A 15,580-nucleotide genomic window follows, 5' to 3' on the forward strand; every position below is an offset into this window, starting at 1 on the left:
GATAGGTTTATGGACGAAATGGGATTGGTTTAGATTAGTGGGTTAGTGTTGTTTTTTTTTTAAAAGCTGGTCGGCGCAACATCGTGGGCCGAAGGGCCTGTTCTGCGCTGTAATGTTCTATGTTCTATAAGAACATAAGAAATAGGAGCAGGAGTAGGCCATCTAGCCCTTCGAGCCTGCCCCGCCATTCAATAAGATCATGGCTGATCTGTCGTGGCTCAGTTCCACTTTCCCGCCCTCTCCCCATAACCCTTAATCCCCTCTCTTATCAAGAACCCATCAACCCGCTTCTTAAAAATATTTAGCGAGGCAGCCTCCACCACTTCAACAGGCAGAGAATTCCAGAGATTCACCACCCTTTGAGTGAAGAAGTTCCTCCTCAACTTCGTTCTAAAGCGCCTCCCCTTTATCTTGAGGCTGTGCCCCCTAGTCCTACTGTCTTTTTTGAGCAGGAAGAGTCTCTCCACCTCTATCCTATCCATCCCATTCATCATCATATACGTCTCAATGAGATCTCCCCTCATTCTTCTAAACTCGAACGAGTACAAGCCTAGTTTATTCAGCCTCTCCTCATAGCTCAATCCCCTCAACTCCGGTATCAGCCTAATAAACCTCCTCTGCACTCCCTCCAGGGCCAAAATATCCTTGCGCAGGTGCGGCGCCCAAAACTGCACACAGTACTCCAGCTGCGGCCTCACCAATGCCCTATACAGCTGCAGCAAGACCTCCCTACTTTTATATTCAATCCCCCTCGCTATGAAGGCCAGCATCCCATTTGCCTTCCTGACCACCTGCTGCACCTGCAAGCTGGGTTTTTGCGACTCATGCACAAGGACCCCGAGAGGCGGGATAGACTGGGACTACTTCCCCTGGAGTGCAGGAGACTTCAGGGTGATCTTGGAGGTTTATGAAACAACGAGGAGTATAGATGAAATAGATACTGGACATCCTTTCCCAAAGGTAGGGGAGAATAAACTAGAGGGCATCAGTTTGGAGAGGGAAGAGATACAAAAAGGTCCAGAGGGGCAATTTTTTCATACAGAGGGGGTGAGTGTGTGGAACGAGCTGGTAGAGGCGATACAATTGTGTCTCTTTAAAAAAAAAACATTTTGACAATTACGTGGTAAGATGGGTATAGAGAGATATGGGTCAAATGCAGGCACTTGGAAGTAAACCCCAGGACATTGCATTAGGCCCAAATTGAAAATAAAGGAATATCACTTCAACAGACACCACGGCAACAATAGAACAAAAGCAGCAGAGAAGCAGGATTAAAGATACATTCCTTAAAGGCATAGTTACTGTCATAATATGACTAAGTCATTCTGTTGCTGATCTAGACTGGACAGCTCTCCCAATTTTGGCACAGGTCTCCAGATCTCAGAGGGGATGTTGTAGGGTGGGGTGACATGTCATTTCAGGTGCTGAGGTGGATGCCAGAAATTTCATCTAATTTTGTTTGTCTTCAACTTTTCTGTGGTTTTAATATACAGTGGCTTTCTGGACCATTTCAGGAGGCAGTTAAGAGTCAATCACACTACTGTGGGTCTGAGCTTCCAAATGCCAGTTCACATAGGAACAGCAGATTTCCTTCCTTCATGGCAATCCTATAGTTTTATGATCCAAATTAATGAGACTAACGTTTAGGTTCCCCATTTGGGAGTTCTGTATCCAGAGCATTACGTAGGACCTCTGGATTACAATCCCAGTGAAATAGCTACAGTGTGTGGGCAGACTCAATTGAATGCACAATACACAACCCTACGCCACCTCAGTAGACATTCTGAAGGCAAAGCATTGATATGGAAGTGTGGAATCTTTTGTTCTTGGCATGTACTCCGCCAGTTGCCTAAAGGTAGCAAGACACCTGAGCCGACTCTGGGTGAAATCCCTTTCTATCCATTAGGCAGATAGGTTGGCAGCAATGGACTTCTGTCCTGACCTAGGACCTCGGAAAGCAATCAGGCCCACCAAGAGTTGCATGCCAGCAGCTCTTGCACTTGTTAACTCCATGGAGGAGGCCATGACTACTGCAAGAACAGCAACCCCTCCCCTGTAGTTTCAAGATCATGGAGTGACACAGGAAAAACGTAAATGCTGTTGGGAGCATACCCACAGGGTGGGGTTCAAGTGAGATGGAGCCATGGTGTCAGCAACAAAGATAGGGGGTTGTCTGTCAGAAGCCACCCACTGCCTTGTGTCCATGTTTTCAATCATGTACACATTAGTGAAGATCAAGGGAGACCACACCCTCCAGCTGACATGCAGCTTGCACGTTTTACCAGTTAAGGTGGCCATAAGTCAGCCGACCTGAGGCTTGGAAGGTTGTATCAGAGGTAGGAAGTGACTGTTAGTTCGTTGTTAATATACCACTTGGACTCAAGTGAATGTGGGGTGAGAAGGTCAATTATTAGCCTTCCAGCCCAGAATGTCTGATGGAGAGGGAAAGAGGCATCGGGTATCATTTCTGATGCCAACCCACCAAATGTTCAGGCTCATCTGCTTCATTCCTTGACTCCTGCAGGGGGATAGAAGATCGTGGCTGGTGTCTTTTAATATTGGTTGTCTTTGCTTCACCAATTTTTCAGTTTAATTTCTTTGTATATCACCTACACTTAGCAGCTCCTGAACTGAGTTCAGAGCTGTTGCTAGATCTGTTGATTTGGGATTGTGATTAGCAGGTTTGCACAAATAGATGCAGTTCATGCTTTGATATGGGGAATGTTCAAGTTGCAAAAAATATTGGCATCAAGAAACTGCATATTGGATGGAATCTTATGGTGGCAACGGGGGTCTCCAGTTGCTGGCTGCAGAACTGATGTGATCCCTGTGTTGTCCCTTTTGAGGAGACCTGCATTTTGTGCCACTGAGGCATTTAACAGGCTGATGGTTGGCCTTCTCTCAGGATCAAGAACCTTGGGGAGGGAAGGGCTGCTGGCCTCCATGGAAATGGTGACTGTTGCTAGTACTGCACCCACCCAAGGCTTCAGATTGAGGAGGGATCCAAGCATAGCTGAGTGTTGGGAGGGTGGTGGTATGAAGGAAATCAGCTGCAAGGCAGGGGTAAAGTTTTCACCAGAAACTCACAAGCAGACATACCAGGGAATTGTTTGTCATGCTCCCTGCCTGGACACAGCTCTGACTTCACGTGCTATGCAAAAAGATTCTGCACACCATTAAGCTGCTAAGTTATATACTTAGTTCAAAGAAAACTATATGTACTGTTCACATTCGACTCTACACTCCTAAATTTTTAATGCAGCTTTGAATTATAAACTCATATTTTCTTGACAGTAAGCAGTACTGGAATAATCTTTTGTCAGAAGTCAGTTTTTAGAACTGATTTAGAAAATATATGGTATTTGCCAAAAAATATCACTTGTAGTTTTATTGCCTTTTGTTCTATTCATCATGTGACTGCAACTAAGACAACAGATGCATTGTTTGCTCCTTGCCCGTTGTTAGAAGATGCTATGGGTCTACACCAATGGAACTTTCCTCTTACTTTTTTGCTCCCTTTTTAATATCTCTGTCAAGCACCTCAGATTGAAAAACTGACTAATTTATTTTTTGAAAATGAAATTAGTACCATATTTATAGTCACTGGTACTAAAGCTGTTAGGTAGTGAGATTCAATAAGGGAATAAAATGCCACCATTTGTTGTCCATTTGTGTTTGCTATCAACTTGTTTAAGACATTAAAAGCTATAGATTGTTAATATTTGAGTTAGTATATACCTGAAATTGATTTTCACCGTGCAGTCTTGTAATTTAATGAGACAAAATCAAATGTGTAATATCTGATTATCTTCCATATGTACACATTTCAGAAAAATGATAGGGTAGCACTGAAAAGCTGGGTTACAGTTTCTGTTTTGTTTACTCTTGTTATAAACTAAGTTAATCATGTTGAAGCTGAGACACAGAATGTTGGCATAACATTTTTGATGTCAGTTATAGAACAAGAAAATCTATTGGGCTAGAAGTTATGCTAATTGCATTAAATTTAATGTATCACATTTTAAAGTCATACATAAATACAGTTAAGTGCGTTTCTAAGCTTTTGTCTTCAAGATAGATTTGATTGGGCTTGTATGTTCGGAATATTTTCATAGGAGAAGTATTCTCACAGAAACTTGGTACGTTGAAAAAGTTTGCTTGAAAGTATTTAAGTAAATCTATTCCCCCTTTAAAAGAAACTTCACAGTCTTTTAATTGAATAATACTACTGAGTTTTTTTTTCCCCCCCTCCTCCCCCAAAAAAACAGCCCAGCAATCTAATCAGTCACCGATGTCTTTGGCATCAGATGCATCATCCCCAAGGTCATATGTGTCTCCCAGGATAAGTACGCCGCAGACTAACACTGTTCCTCTTAAACCACTGATAAGTACACCTCCAGTGTCGTCTCAACCAAAGGTAAACCAAAACCATTTGATGCTTAATTGAAATACTGATATTTTTTTTTATAAAAATGCACTTTTAGGAGGGATGGTATATGAATGTTAAATGTGCAGTTCTAAATTTAGTATGTGGTAGTTTCATGATTGTATCATTGTAGTTTGCCCTGTGATTATCTTGAGTTGCAATTTAAGTAACATCATGGCATTTTTACTATCTGAAAATGCCCCTATTCAAAGCAACACTATTAAAGTTATATTGGAGGAGTGTCAGAGATGCTGTGCGTTCTAACTCTGTGGCTGGACATGTACATATGTTATGTAATGCCAGGGATTTTAAAAAAGAATTATTGGTCAGAAATTTGTACTCCTGTTCCTGAAATATGATTGCACTCTGTGGGAATGTGTTTATGAAGATTCATCAGTTTAAATGTAGCTTTTGCCACTCCACAAAATCATTTCACATATGAGAATCTATTACTCGAAGGATTTATGATTCCGTATTGCTCAACCTTTTATGTACAAATATTACACTAATCCTGCAAAGGTTGATGGGGGCAATGGGGAAGAACCTGTCCCTTGGTTCTGCTCAGAATTTGTGTTGAAACTAAAAGTCAAGTACAAGCATTTGTGTGAAACTTTTACAAAAATTGTACTGCATGTGCACCTGCTATGGTTTCAGAAGTTGTGTACCCTGCAGATTGCTGTTGTAATTTCTAAGACATCAATCTGTTTTAATTTTCATTTAAATAACGCATTGTTTAGAGATGTGCATTGTTGGACAGTGTAAAAGGCAGTGTTAAGCAATGTGATATGGATTTAAGTGAAAAATGCGTATTTAAGAAAAAGATGAGGATTTGACTTCCCCTTTCTGTCTTTAGTCCAGTACTTCAATTGTGAAACCAGGGCCAGCACAGCAGCAAGTATCTCAACAACCTGCAACTGCTGACAAGCATGGGCATGAGCCAGGATCTCCACGTAATGTTCAACGTTCAAGGTGAGGATATCTAGTTGGAATTGCTGTGGATGAAATTTGAAGTTTTAACATTTTGCTGCATAGGCTGACCTAAGTAACAGTTCTATCTTTAATTTGGGATGAAAATGTCATTCTGCACTCAATAAATTCAGATGCATTTGCCAAGGGCAACTGGGTGTCATGATTAAAAGCAGATTACTGCCAATGCTGAAATCTGAAACCAAAAGAGAAAATGCTGGAAAACCTCAGCACGTTTGGCAGCATGTGTAGGGAGAGAAAAGAGCTGATGTTTTGAGTCCAGATAATCAATTGTCAAAGCTTTGACAAAGGGTCAGCTGGGCTCGAAACATCAGCTGTCTTTCATCCTTACAGATGCTGACAGACCTGCTGAGATTTTGCAGTATTTTCTCTTTTGGGTGTTATGATTTCAGGGTGAGGTTGTTAATAAAATGCCAAAAATTATTTTTGGACATCTCTTTAGGTGCCATAAGTAATTGGTCATTGATACAAGGAATTTGATTCTAGTTGTTAATTATTATACATCTATTTTAGAGAAATTAGAATGGAACTTTTCAACGTTTAATTGCTGTTTCTGTTGCAATGTAATTGTGTACTTTGTTAGAATTCTCAGCACAAAAAGAAATAATTTGCCTGCTTTTGAAAGAGATATTCAATTTGTCCTGTTCCCCAGTTCTTTCCCTTTGCAATTTCCTCTCCCCCTCATGTTTTTGTATTTGCCGTTTGAAAATTAGTTTTGAATCTGCTTCCGTCATCTTTAAGGCAGATCATTCACTTGCTTTTCTTCGTACTTTACACCTTTATTTAAAAAGCTGAGGATACCACATTTGATTTTAATATCTCTATCAATTTATCGTACTGCCTTCAAAAATTTGTATTTGTTAAACCTTTTTGTTCCTACACCACCATTTAAAGTCGTGCTACTTAGTATATATTGCCATCTCTTGTTTTCTTCCGAAATGCATTGCTTTGAACTTCTTTGTTGAAGTTCATCTGCCATTTATCTGAACATCTCACCAAACTGATTTCATGAAATCTGAAAACACTGGGTGAACCTAGTGGTTGGAAATGTTCTAGTCACATCTTCTCAAAGTTAGAAACTGATGCCGAGTCCACTACACTCAACTGCTTTTTTAAAAATGTCACATGGATTGAACCAAATTTGGCAGGCTACTGATATCTATAAAGGTGAAAGTGAAGTAGAATCACCTGCTGGAATTGCTTTTGGCTGAAGATGTTTTTAATTCATTCATGGAATGTGGACATTGTTGGCAAAGCCAATATTAAGTGCACTTGAGAAGGTAATGGTGAGTCACTGTCTTGAACTGCAATAGTACGTTTTGGTGTATGCACTCCCATAGTGCTGTTAGCTAAGTGATCCCAGCATTTTGACCCTCCAAAACAAAAATTAAGCTAGTGATTTTCCCCTGTGCCAGTTACTCTTGTTTTTCAAGGTAGTAGAGGTTACATGTTTGGAAGGTGCTGTCCAAGAAGTCTTGTTGAATTGCTGCAGTGCATCATGCGCGAATGGTAGAAGGAGTGAATGTTTAACGTCTTGCCAGTATATCAGGCTGCTTTTTCTGGATAAGATTTAGCTTTTTGAGTGTTGGTGGGGCTATACTCATCCCTGCAAGAGTGTTCCATTCCACTCCTGACTTGTTGGTGATGGATAGGCTTGGAGGAGTCAGGAGATGAGTTATTCACCACAAAATTCCTAGCTTCTGACCTGCTCCTGTAGCTACAGAATATATGGCTTGTGCGGTTTCTGATCAATCATCAAGCTCGGGCTGTTGTTAATGGGAGATTCCGCAATGGACACACCATTGAATATCTGTGAAAAGTGATTAGTCACTCACGTTTGAGCTGGCACCTGTGTGATATAGCTTTTACCAGAACCATGGCTGCTTAAACCTACATGGTGCCCCATTCACATTGCGCACGGATTGCTTCATATCTGAGGAGATGTGACTAGAAATGAACACTACAACTGTCAGCCAACATCTCCACTTTTGATTTTTTGTTGGAGCAGTGGCCATTAATGAAGCAGCTGAAGCTGTTTGGGCCTTGCACACTACCCTGAGGAACTCCTACTGTGATGTCCTGGGGCTGAGGTGATTGGTCTCCCACAGCCATCTTCTTTTGTGCTAGGGATGACTAGCCAATGAAGTTTTCCTCCCATCAATTCTTATTGATTTCAGTTTCGATAGGGTTCCTTGATGCCACAATCCCAACAAATGCTGCCTCGATGTCAAGGGCAGTCGCACTTGTCTTGCCTCTGAAATTCGACTCTTTGGTAGCTGCAGTGACATCTGGCACCACATGGGCTTGTCAGTCCCCAAATCGAGTATCGGTGGGCAAGTTAATGGTGAGTCAGTGCTGTTTGATAGCATTGTTAAAGAAACCTTCAATCACTTGGTTGATTGAAAGCTGATTGACAGGGCATTAATTGATTTGGGTATGTCTCTTTTTGCAAACAGCACACAGTTTTTCTTTGGGTCAATGCCAGTTGTTATTGCATTGGAATAGCTTGTCTCGAGGCACATCTGCTTCTGCTGTGCCTGTAGCAAAGCTGTCCAAATTGCCGAGGCCTTGGCCAAAACCTTTGTATTCTCTTTAACCACGGGCAAGTTACCAGAGAACTGGGGACTTGCTAACAGTGTTCTTCTGTTTAAGAAGAGCAGAGAAGACAATCTGGGAAATTAGAGGCCTGTGAGCCATACATTGTGGGTGGGGAAATTATTGGAGAACATCCCTGGGGACAGGATGTGCTCATATCTGAAAGAGATTAGGTTTATTAGCGATGGGCAACATAGTTTTTTGAAGGGGAGGTTGTGTCTCACAAACTTGATTGAGTTCTTTGAGGAAGTTGACAAAACAAAAATTGGGCAGGGTAGTGGATGTTGTATATATGGACTTTACTAAAGTCTTTGATAAGGTTTCTCCTGCTGGTGCTGATACAGAAGGTGAAGTTGTATGGGATCCGAGGTGAGCTGGTAAGATGGATACAAAACTGGTGTGGGCACAGAAAACGGAGTAGCACTATGTGGGTACTTCTCTAACTGGAAGTCTGTGATAATTGATAGTCCACAAGGATCTCTGTTTGTAATATATAAAAATAATTTTGGAGGAAAATGTTGGTCATCTGTTTAGTAAATTTGCAGATGATACAAAAATTAGATGAGTAGCAGATAGTGAGAAGGATTGTCAGAGGATACAGCAGGATATTAATTGGCTGGAGATCTGGGCTGAAAGATAGCAGGTGGAATTTAACCCGGACAAATGTGAGGTGATGCAATTTGGAAAGACTGCTGCGGAAGGAAAGTATACAGTGAATGGTAGAGCCCTTAGAATTATTAGCTTATAGAGGGATCAAGGCAGATCAACAGTTCCCTGAAGATTGCAACTCAAGAAGGCATATGGCATGCTGGCCTTTGTCAGTCAGAGCATTGAGTACAGGAATTGGACAATCATATTGCAGCTCTGTCAGACTTTGGTTAGTCCACATTTGGAGTATTGTGTACCGTTCTGGTTGCCACACTACCAGAAGGATGTTGATGCATTGGAAAGGGTGCAGAAGAGATTTACCAGGATATTGCCTAGCTTGGAGGATATGGACAATGAAGAAAGGTGAACAAACCTGGATTGTTTTCATTGGAGTGTCAGCAGGAGAGTGGACCTGCTAGAGGCTTACAAGGTTATGACAGATTGGATAGAGTGGATGGTCAGTCTTGGGTCAATTACTTGGGTAACGATTGAAAGTGAGGATGTGAAAATTTAAAAGAGATGTAAGGGGCAGGTTTTCCGCACAGGATGGTGAGTGCCCGTGACATTCTGCCGAATGCAATGGTGGAAGCAGATTCTATAACAATGTTCAAGCAGCATCTGGATAAATACATGTGAATTCAGGGATATGGATCATGTAAAGGCAAGAAAATAGACAGGCATCTGTGTCAACACAGACTTGGTGGGTCAAAGGGCCTGGTCCTATGCTGTACTGTTCTTTGTTCTTTCCACTGGAACATAAGACTTCACCATTGCAACCAGGGTACTGCTATATCCTGTGCGCTCAGCCAATTCTTGACAGCGCAGGGAGTGAATCTAATTGATTGAAAACAACCTTCTGTGATGCAGGGAACCATAGGAAGAGACTAAGATGGTCCTCAACTCAACATTTCTGGCTGAGGGTGGTACAATGGTTGGCATTGCTGCCTCACAGCTCCTGGGACCTGGGTTCGAATCCCGGCTTGGGTCATTGTCTGTGTGGACTTTACACGTTCTCCCCATATCTGTGGGTTTCCTCCAAGTCCAGAAATGTGTGGATTAGGTTGATTGGCCATGGTAAATTGACCTTAGTGTCAGGGGATTGACAGGGTAAATATGTGGGGCTGCGAGCCTAGGTGGGTTTGTGGTTGGTGCAGATTCGATGGGCCGAATGGCCTCTGTCTACGCTAGGGATTCTAAGACATTTGCAGACTCTTCACCATTTTGCACTTGAATGTTGAGCTCTGCCACCATTGAGAATGGGGACACCCATGGCACCTACTGCTCCAGATAAATGTTTAATTGTCTACTGTGCTATTCATGACTGATTATGGCATGACTGCAGAACTTCAATTTCATTCAATTTGAGATTTTATAAAAGGTCATCTGGACCCGAAACGTCAGCTCTTTTCTCTCCTTACAGATACTTCCAGACCCGCTGAAATTTTCCAGCGTTTTCTCTTTTGGTTTCAGATTCCAGCATTTGCAGTATTTTGCTTTTATTCAATCTGATTCATTGGCTCTACCTGTTATGTGGTGCTTCTGCTGTTTAGCATGCATGTTTTCCTGTGTTATAGCTTCATCAAGTCAACATCGCTTTTTGAGTGTGTCTGGTGTTGAGCTTTACTTATCTCCCACATTTTCATTGAAAGAGTGTTGTTTCCTGACTAAATGGTTAAAATAGGGATATGCGCCAAGGACCTGGGTTTAATTCCATTCTTAGTGACTGTGTGGAGTTTGGACATTTTTCTCAATGTCTGTGGGTTTCTTCCATGTGCTCCAGTTTCCTGTTACAGCCCCAAAGATGTGCAGGTAAGATTTATTAGCCATGGCCTTTCTTGCCAGGATGGTTAGTAAGTAAATACGTGGGGTTGCAGGGATAGGATTTGATTTTATTTATAATTATCACATGTATTAGTGAAAAGTATTGTTTCCTGTGTGCTATACAGACAAAGCATGCTGTACATAAAGGAAAAAAGGAGTGCAGAATGTGGGGTTACGTTTGAGGCAAGGGTGTAGAAAAAGATCAACTTAATGCAAGGTTGGTCCATTCAGAAGTCTGATGGTAGCAGGGAAGATGCTGTTTTTGAGTCAGTTGGAATGTGACCTCAGACTTTTGTATCTTTATCCCGACAGAAGAAAGTGGAAGAGTATGTTCAGAGTAAGTGGGGTCCTTCGTTATGTTGGCTGTTTTTCCAAGGCAGCAGGAAGTGTAGACAATGTCAGTGGATAGGAGGCTGGTTTGCTTGATGGGCTGGGCCTCATTCATGATGTGAATTGTTTCTTTTATGTCCAATTCATCAGACAACGGTCCTGTTTTTGATATAACTCATCTGGGGATGCAACTTGAGCCACTTAAAAAATTTCTGACGTACACATGCTTGCTTCCTGTACTGAAAACTACCTTGTTGATTTACCTGAATCATGATTCCTCTTCCAACTGCACTGACTGACCTCTTTCCTCCCTGGCAAATTCAGAAACACCAGGCTTCGTCTGGTCCTAAGCTGTTAGCCCATCAACAGCTCTGCTGGCGGCACTCAAGTTTGAGAGTGAAGTGGCTGTATAGCCTGGAAGGAATCATGAAATTTTGGTCTGTAGAGTCGCCTGTAACTTGACGCCTGCCTTGAGGGTTTGGACAGCTCATTTAGACATTTGGCTGGTTGTTGGGTGGTAAAGTGCAGCCCTGCCACCATTTTAAGGAGGTGAAAGTCTGAACCAGCACCAATGAAAGCGGTTTCATCATCTGACACTGACTTCAGATATTCCATGAGTCAAAAAACACTGGCATAGTTCTCAATTGTACCAGGCAATGTCATGTTCAACACTTCCATCCGCTTTCAGCATCAATGAGGAGCAAAAACATTGTGTTCAAGAATAGTCCCACATAATCATCATGCACACATGCCATAGCTGCCCAGCCATTCCCAAGGGTGTAGAGGGGTTGTATTAGACAACCTTGGTTGGAATTGGCACTGTTCATTGTTCTCTAGACTCTGTGTCAGTATTTATGCCAGGCCACCATACATAATGCCTGGCAAGCATCTTCACCTTTGAATACCTGGATGATGGGTACTGTGCAATCGAGCTAGAAGCACATCCGTTCCTGGGATAGGAACAACTACACTGGCTCTGCAAAGTATGATGTCATCACTGCAATTTAATTCATCCTTTCGTATGTAGTAAAGTTTCATTTCTTCAAAAACTGGCTCGTTAGCCCAACTTCGTAATATTCTTTGCCTCACTTTGGACAACAGATCTCCGTTGGTCCAATACTTGATTTGCTGCGCTAAAATTGACCATGTGTCCCAAGAAATTCAGCACAATAATAATTTGCTGTGGTACTGGGGAAGCTGTGAATAAGCGCATGCACATGTGTTCCAGGCTGGTGCTTGAATATATTTTCGTGGACTGCCAGAATGAATGCCCATGGCGGAGTTCTAGCCAGTGCGATTGGTGGACTAGCCTTGTCTTCTTTTATAAAACCCAAGAGTGGTTTGTGGTCTGTAACAAAGGTAAAGTGCCTCCTGTACATATTCTGGTGAAACATCTTTACGCCATGTACTTTTGACAAACCTTTTTCAATCTGAGCGTAGCCCTTTTCAGCCTCTGAGAGGATTCTCGAGGCAATCCCTGTAGGTCTTTTAGATCCGTCATATGGGACAATACTGCACCAACATTAAATTCCTTTGGTTGAAATGCACCAATAAACTCAACAAATGTAACAATTGCTTTAGTCTGTTCAAACTTTCTCTCTGGGGTGGATTTCAAAAACAATTTTGGCAGAAAATGCCGAGAATGATTTACCATTCTTAAGAATGACTTGAACTCTGAGTTTTGCGGGGTCTTTGTTGTTCTGACCTTGTCTTCCATGGTGTGTAATCTTTGTGCATCTGCATGATACCCCAGATAACCTACCTTAGTGACGTGAAAAGTAAATTTCTCCTTCTTGAGGTGAACGTCTCAAAGTTAGCTAGGTGCTCAGCTTCTGTTAATCCAGTTCCAGGTATACTATGACTTGTGGCAGTCTTTGAGTGTGTGCTGACAAAACATGAAAGGAGAGTTGTGTATATTGAAACAAGCCTTTGTGTTTATTGGAATGCAACCAGGAAACACAGTCTGACCCAAGTTGCCAATGAGTGTGGCTCATATCCAGTTTTGCATAACACTGACCTCTGGCCAGCTTTGCATACAAGTCGTCAATCTTGGGGATTGGATACTTATCTAACTTGGTAGCCTTCTTAACTGTTGATCTGTAATCTCCACCGATACAGATGATGTTGTCAGGCTTGATCACGGGGACTATGGGAGCTGCCCACTCCGTGAATTGAACTGGTTGGATAATACCCAGTTTTTCCAAATGGTTCAATTCCGTGTCCAATCTTTCTTGCAAGGCGTATGGTACTTGTGTTGCTCTTAAAAAAAAGGGTTGCTTTTGGATCTACATAGATCATTACCTGGAGGCCCTTTATTTCACCCAACTTGTTGCAAAAATCGTTCTCACATTTCTTCTTTAACTCAGGTAGTCCACTTTCCTGTAATTGGAGGATCTCCATCCAGTTTAACTTGAGTGCCTTGAGTCAATCTTGGCTCAAAAGACTTAGTCCTCAGCCATACACTATTGTTACCGGAAGCTGAGCAGACTGCTGCTGATAGCTTACAGGTACTGTGGTAGTACGTGAAAGAATTAAAATCACTTTGTAGTAGAATTCCCCTTTGAATTGAGTACAACAGAGTTCCCCTGAGCAGCTGCTATGAAGTCCCCACAGCTACAAATGGGCTGCACAGACAAGATGAACAAGTGACAAGAGAATGGGAACTTTGATAAACCACAAGGAGGTAGCCATAATAGCCAAGATCTGCAGGTATGAAAGTTTGGATGGTGTACCCACATAGACATGCATCGTTAGTAATTGGATGTTGTAATTACACAAGAATTTAAGGACATGGTTTTGAATTTCATTTTAGGAAATAAAGCTGGCCAGTTGGAAAGAGTGTCATCAGCAGAACACTTTGGTGGTGGTAGTGATCATTTAAGCTAGTTTTAACATAATTATGGAGAAGGACGATGCTGAAACAAGGTAAAATTCTAAATTACAGCAAGGTCAAATTTACGAAGCTGAGGGGTAGATTAACAGAAGTGGAGACAGCGACTTAAAGGTAAATTGGTGTCAAAGCAGTGGGAGTCATTTAGAAGGGAGATTCCAAGGGCTCAGAGTAAATGTATTTCTTTAAAAGTAAATGGTAGGATGGCCAAATCTAGAGCACTCTAGATGTCAAGGAACTTGCAGTGTAAGATAAGGCAGAAAAAGAAAGTCTGTCATTCACCAAAGAACTCGATACTGCAGAAAGCTGAGAGAAATATAGAAAAATGGAGGAATGAAATCTAAAAGGAAATTGGGAAAGTCAAAGAGAGGGCATGAAGAATATTGGCAAGCAAATTCAAAGACAACCCAGATGTTTTATCCATGCGTTACTGGTAAAAGGATAGCAAAGGAAAGAGTTGAGTCCATAGAAGACCAAAAGGGTAACTTGTGTGTGGTGAACGAGGGTATGGGTCTGAATGAATACTTTGTGCCTGTCTTCCAAAAGAGGGGGCAGTGCATACATTGTAATTAAGGAGGAGTAACAAGTAATAGATGTGATAAACATAGGGAGAAAGGAAGTAATAAGTATTGAAGTGTTCAAAATCATGAGGGGGCTGAACAGCACAAAGAGAAACTGTTCCTGCTTGTGAAAGGATTGCAAACAAGTGGGTACAGATTCAAAATGATTTGCAAAAGAAGCAAATGTGATGCGAGCAGAAGCCTTTTCACACAACAAGTGGTTTGGATTTGGGGGACACTGTCTGGAGGTGTGGTGGAGACAGGTTCAGTCAAGGCATTCAAGAGGGCCTCTTGATTTAGAGCAATGTGCAGGAGTACAGAGAAAAGGCAGGGGCATTGCATTAAACCAGGATGTTCATTTGGAGATCCCGTGCAGACATGATAGGCTGAATGGCTGCCACTGCATAGTAACAGTCTGTTACTTCTGTGATTAAAGATTCTTCAAAGTGGACAAATCACAAGGGCTGGATGAAATGTAACTCTCGGCTATAAAAGGAGCACGGGAGAAAATGGCGTTAAGTCTGATCGTCGTTTTCCAAACATAAGAACTAGGAGCAGAGTAGGCCATCTGGCCCCTCGAGCCTGCTATGTCATTCAGTAAGATCATAACTGATCTTTTTGTGGACTCAGCTGGATTAGTGAGGGTGGTTTAGTTGATGTAGTCTGCATGGATTTTAGCAAAGGTTTTGACCAGGTCCAACAGGGCAGATTGATCTTCAAGAAAATGAAGACCATGGGATCCAGGGGAATGCAGCAAGCTGGGTACAAAATTAGTTCAGTGATAGGAAACAAAAAGTGATTTGTTGTTGTTTTTGTGACTGGAACATTGTTCCCAATGAGTTTCTGCAGGCATCAGCATTATGTCTTCTGCATTTTTGGTATATATTGATGATTTGGATATACATGTAGGGGGAATGAAAGAAATTTTCAGACATCACAAACATTGGCTGCATAAGTAGAATTGCTATGCACTGCAGGAAGCTATCAATTAGCTGGTCAGATTGATAGAAAGAGCTTTGACAAAGGGTCACCTGGACTCAAATGATCAGCTCTTTTCTCTCCTTACAGATGCTGCTAGACCTGCTGAGATTTTCCAGCATTTTTTCTTTGAGTAGAAGGTGGCAAGTGGAATTCAATCCAGAGAAGTGAGATGGTGCACTTGAGGAGATCAAACATGGCGGAAGATTATAGAATAAATCGGAGGATACAAAGATGTGTAGAGGAAGTAAGGGATCTTGGAGAGAATCTTTTCAGCAGCTGGACAGATTGATAAGGTGGTTTAAAAGGCACATGGAGTCCTTTTGTTTCTTGCCGAGTTACAGA

At 41.9% G+C, this 15,580-nt stretch overlaps 1 protein-coding gene across 5 annotated transcripts in view; it reads left to right on the forward strand.

Moving 5' to 3' along the window:
• Positions 1-15,580, forward strand: part of waca (WW domain containing adaptor with coiled-coil a) — a 110,359-nt gene that overhangs the window by 69,860 nt on the left and 24,919 nt on the right. For all 5 annotated transcript variants that reach the window (XM_080211749.1, XM_080211740.1, XM_080211753.1 and 2 more), the window contains 2 exons: positions 4,269-4,417; positions 5,280-5,395. In XM_080211749.1, coding sequence (XP_080067875.1) covers positions 4,269-4,417; positions 5,280-5,395 — 265 coding nt within the window. The remainder of the gene's footprint in view (positions 1-4,268; positions 4,418-5,279; positions 5,396-15,580) is intronic.

The sequence above is a fragment of the Carcharhinus amblyrhynchos genome, chromosome 2 (genome assembly GCF_965287045.1).
Source record: "Carcharhinus amblyrhynchos chromosome 2, sCarAmb.v2.hapA, whole genome shotgun sequence".
Classification (NCBI taxonomy): domain Eukaryota; kingdom Metazoa; phylum Chordata; class Chondrichthyes; order Carcharhiniformes; family Carcharhinidae; genus Carcharhinus; species Carcharhinus amblyrhynchos.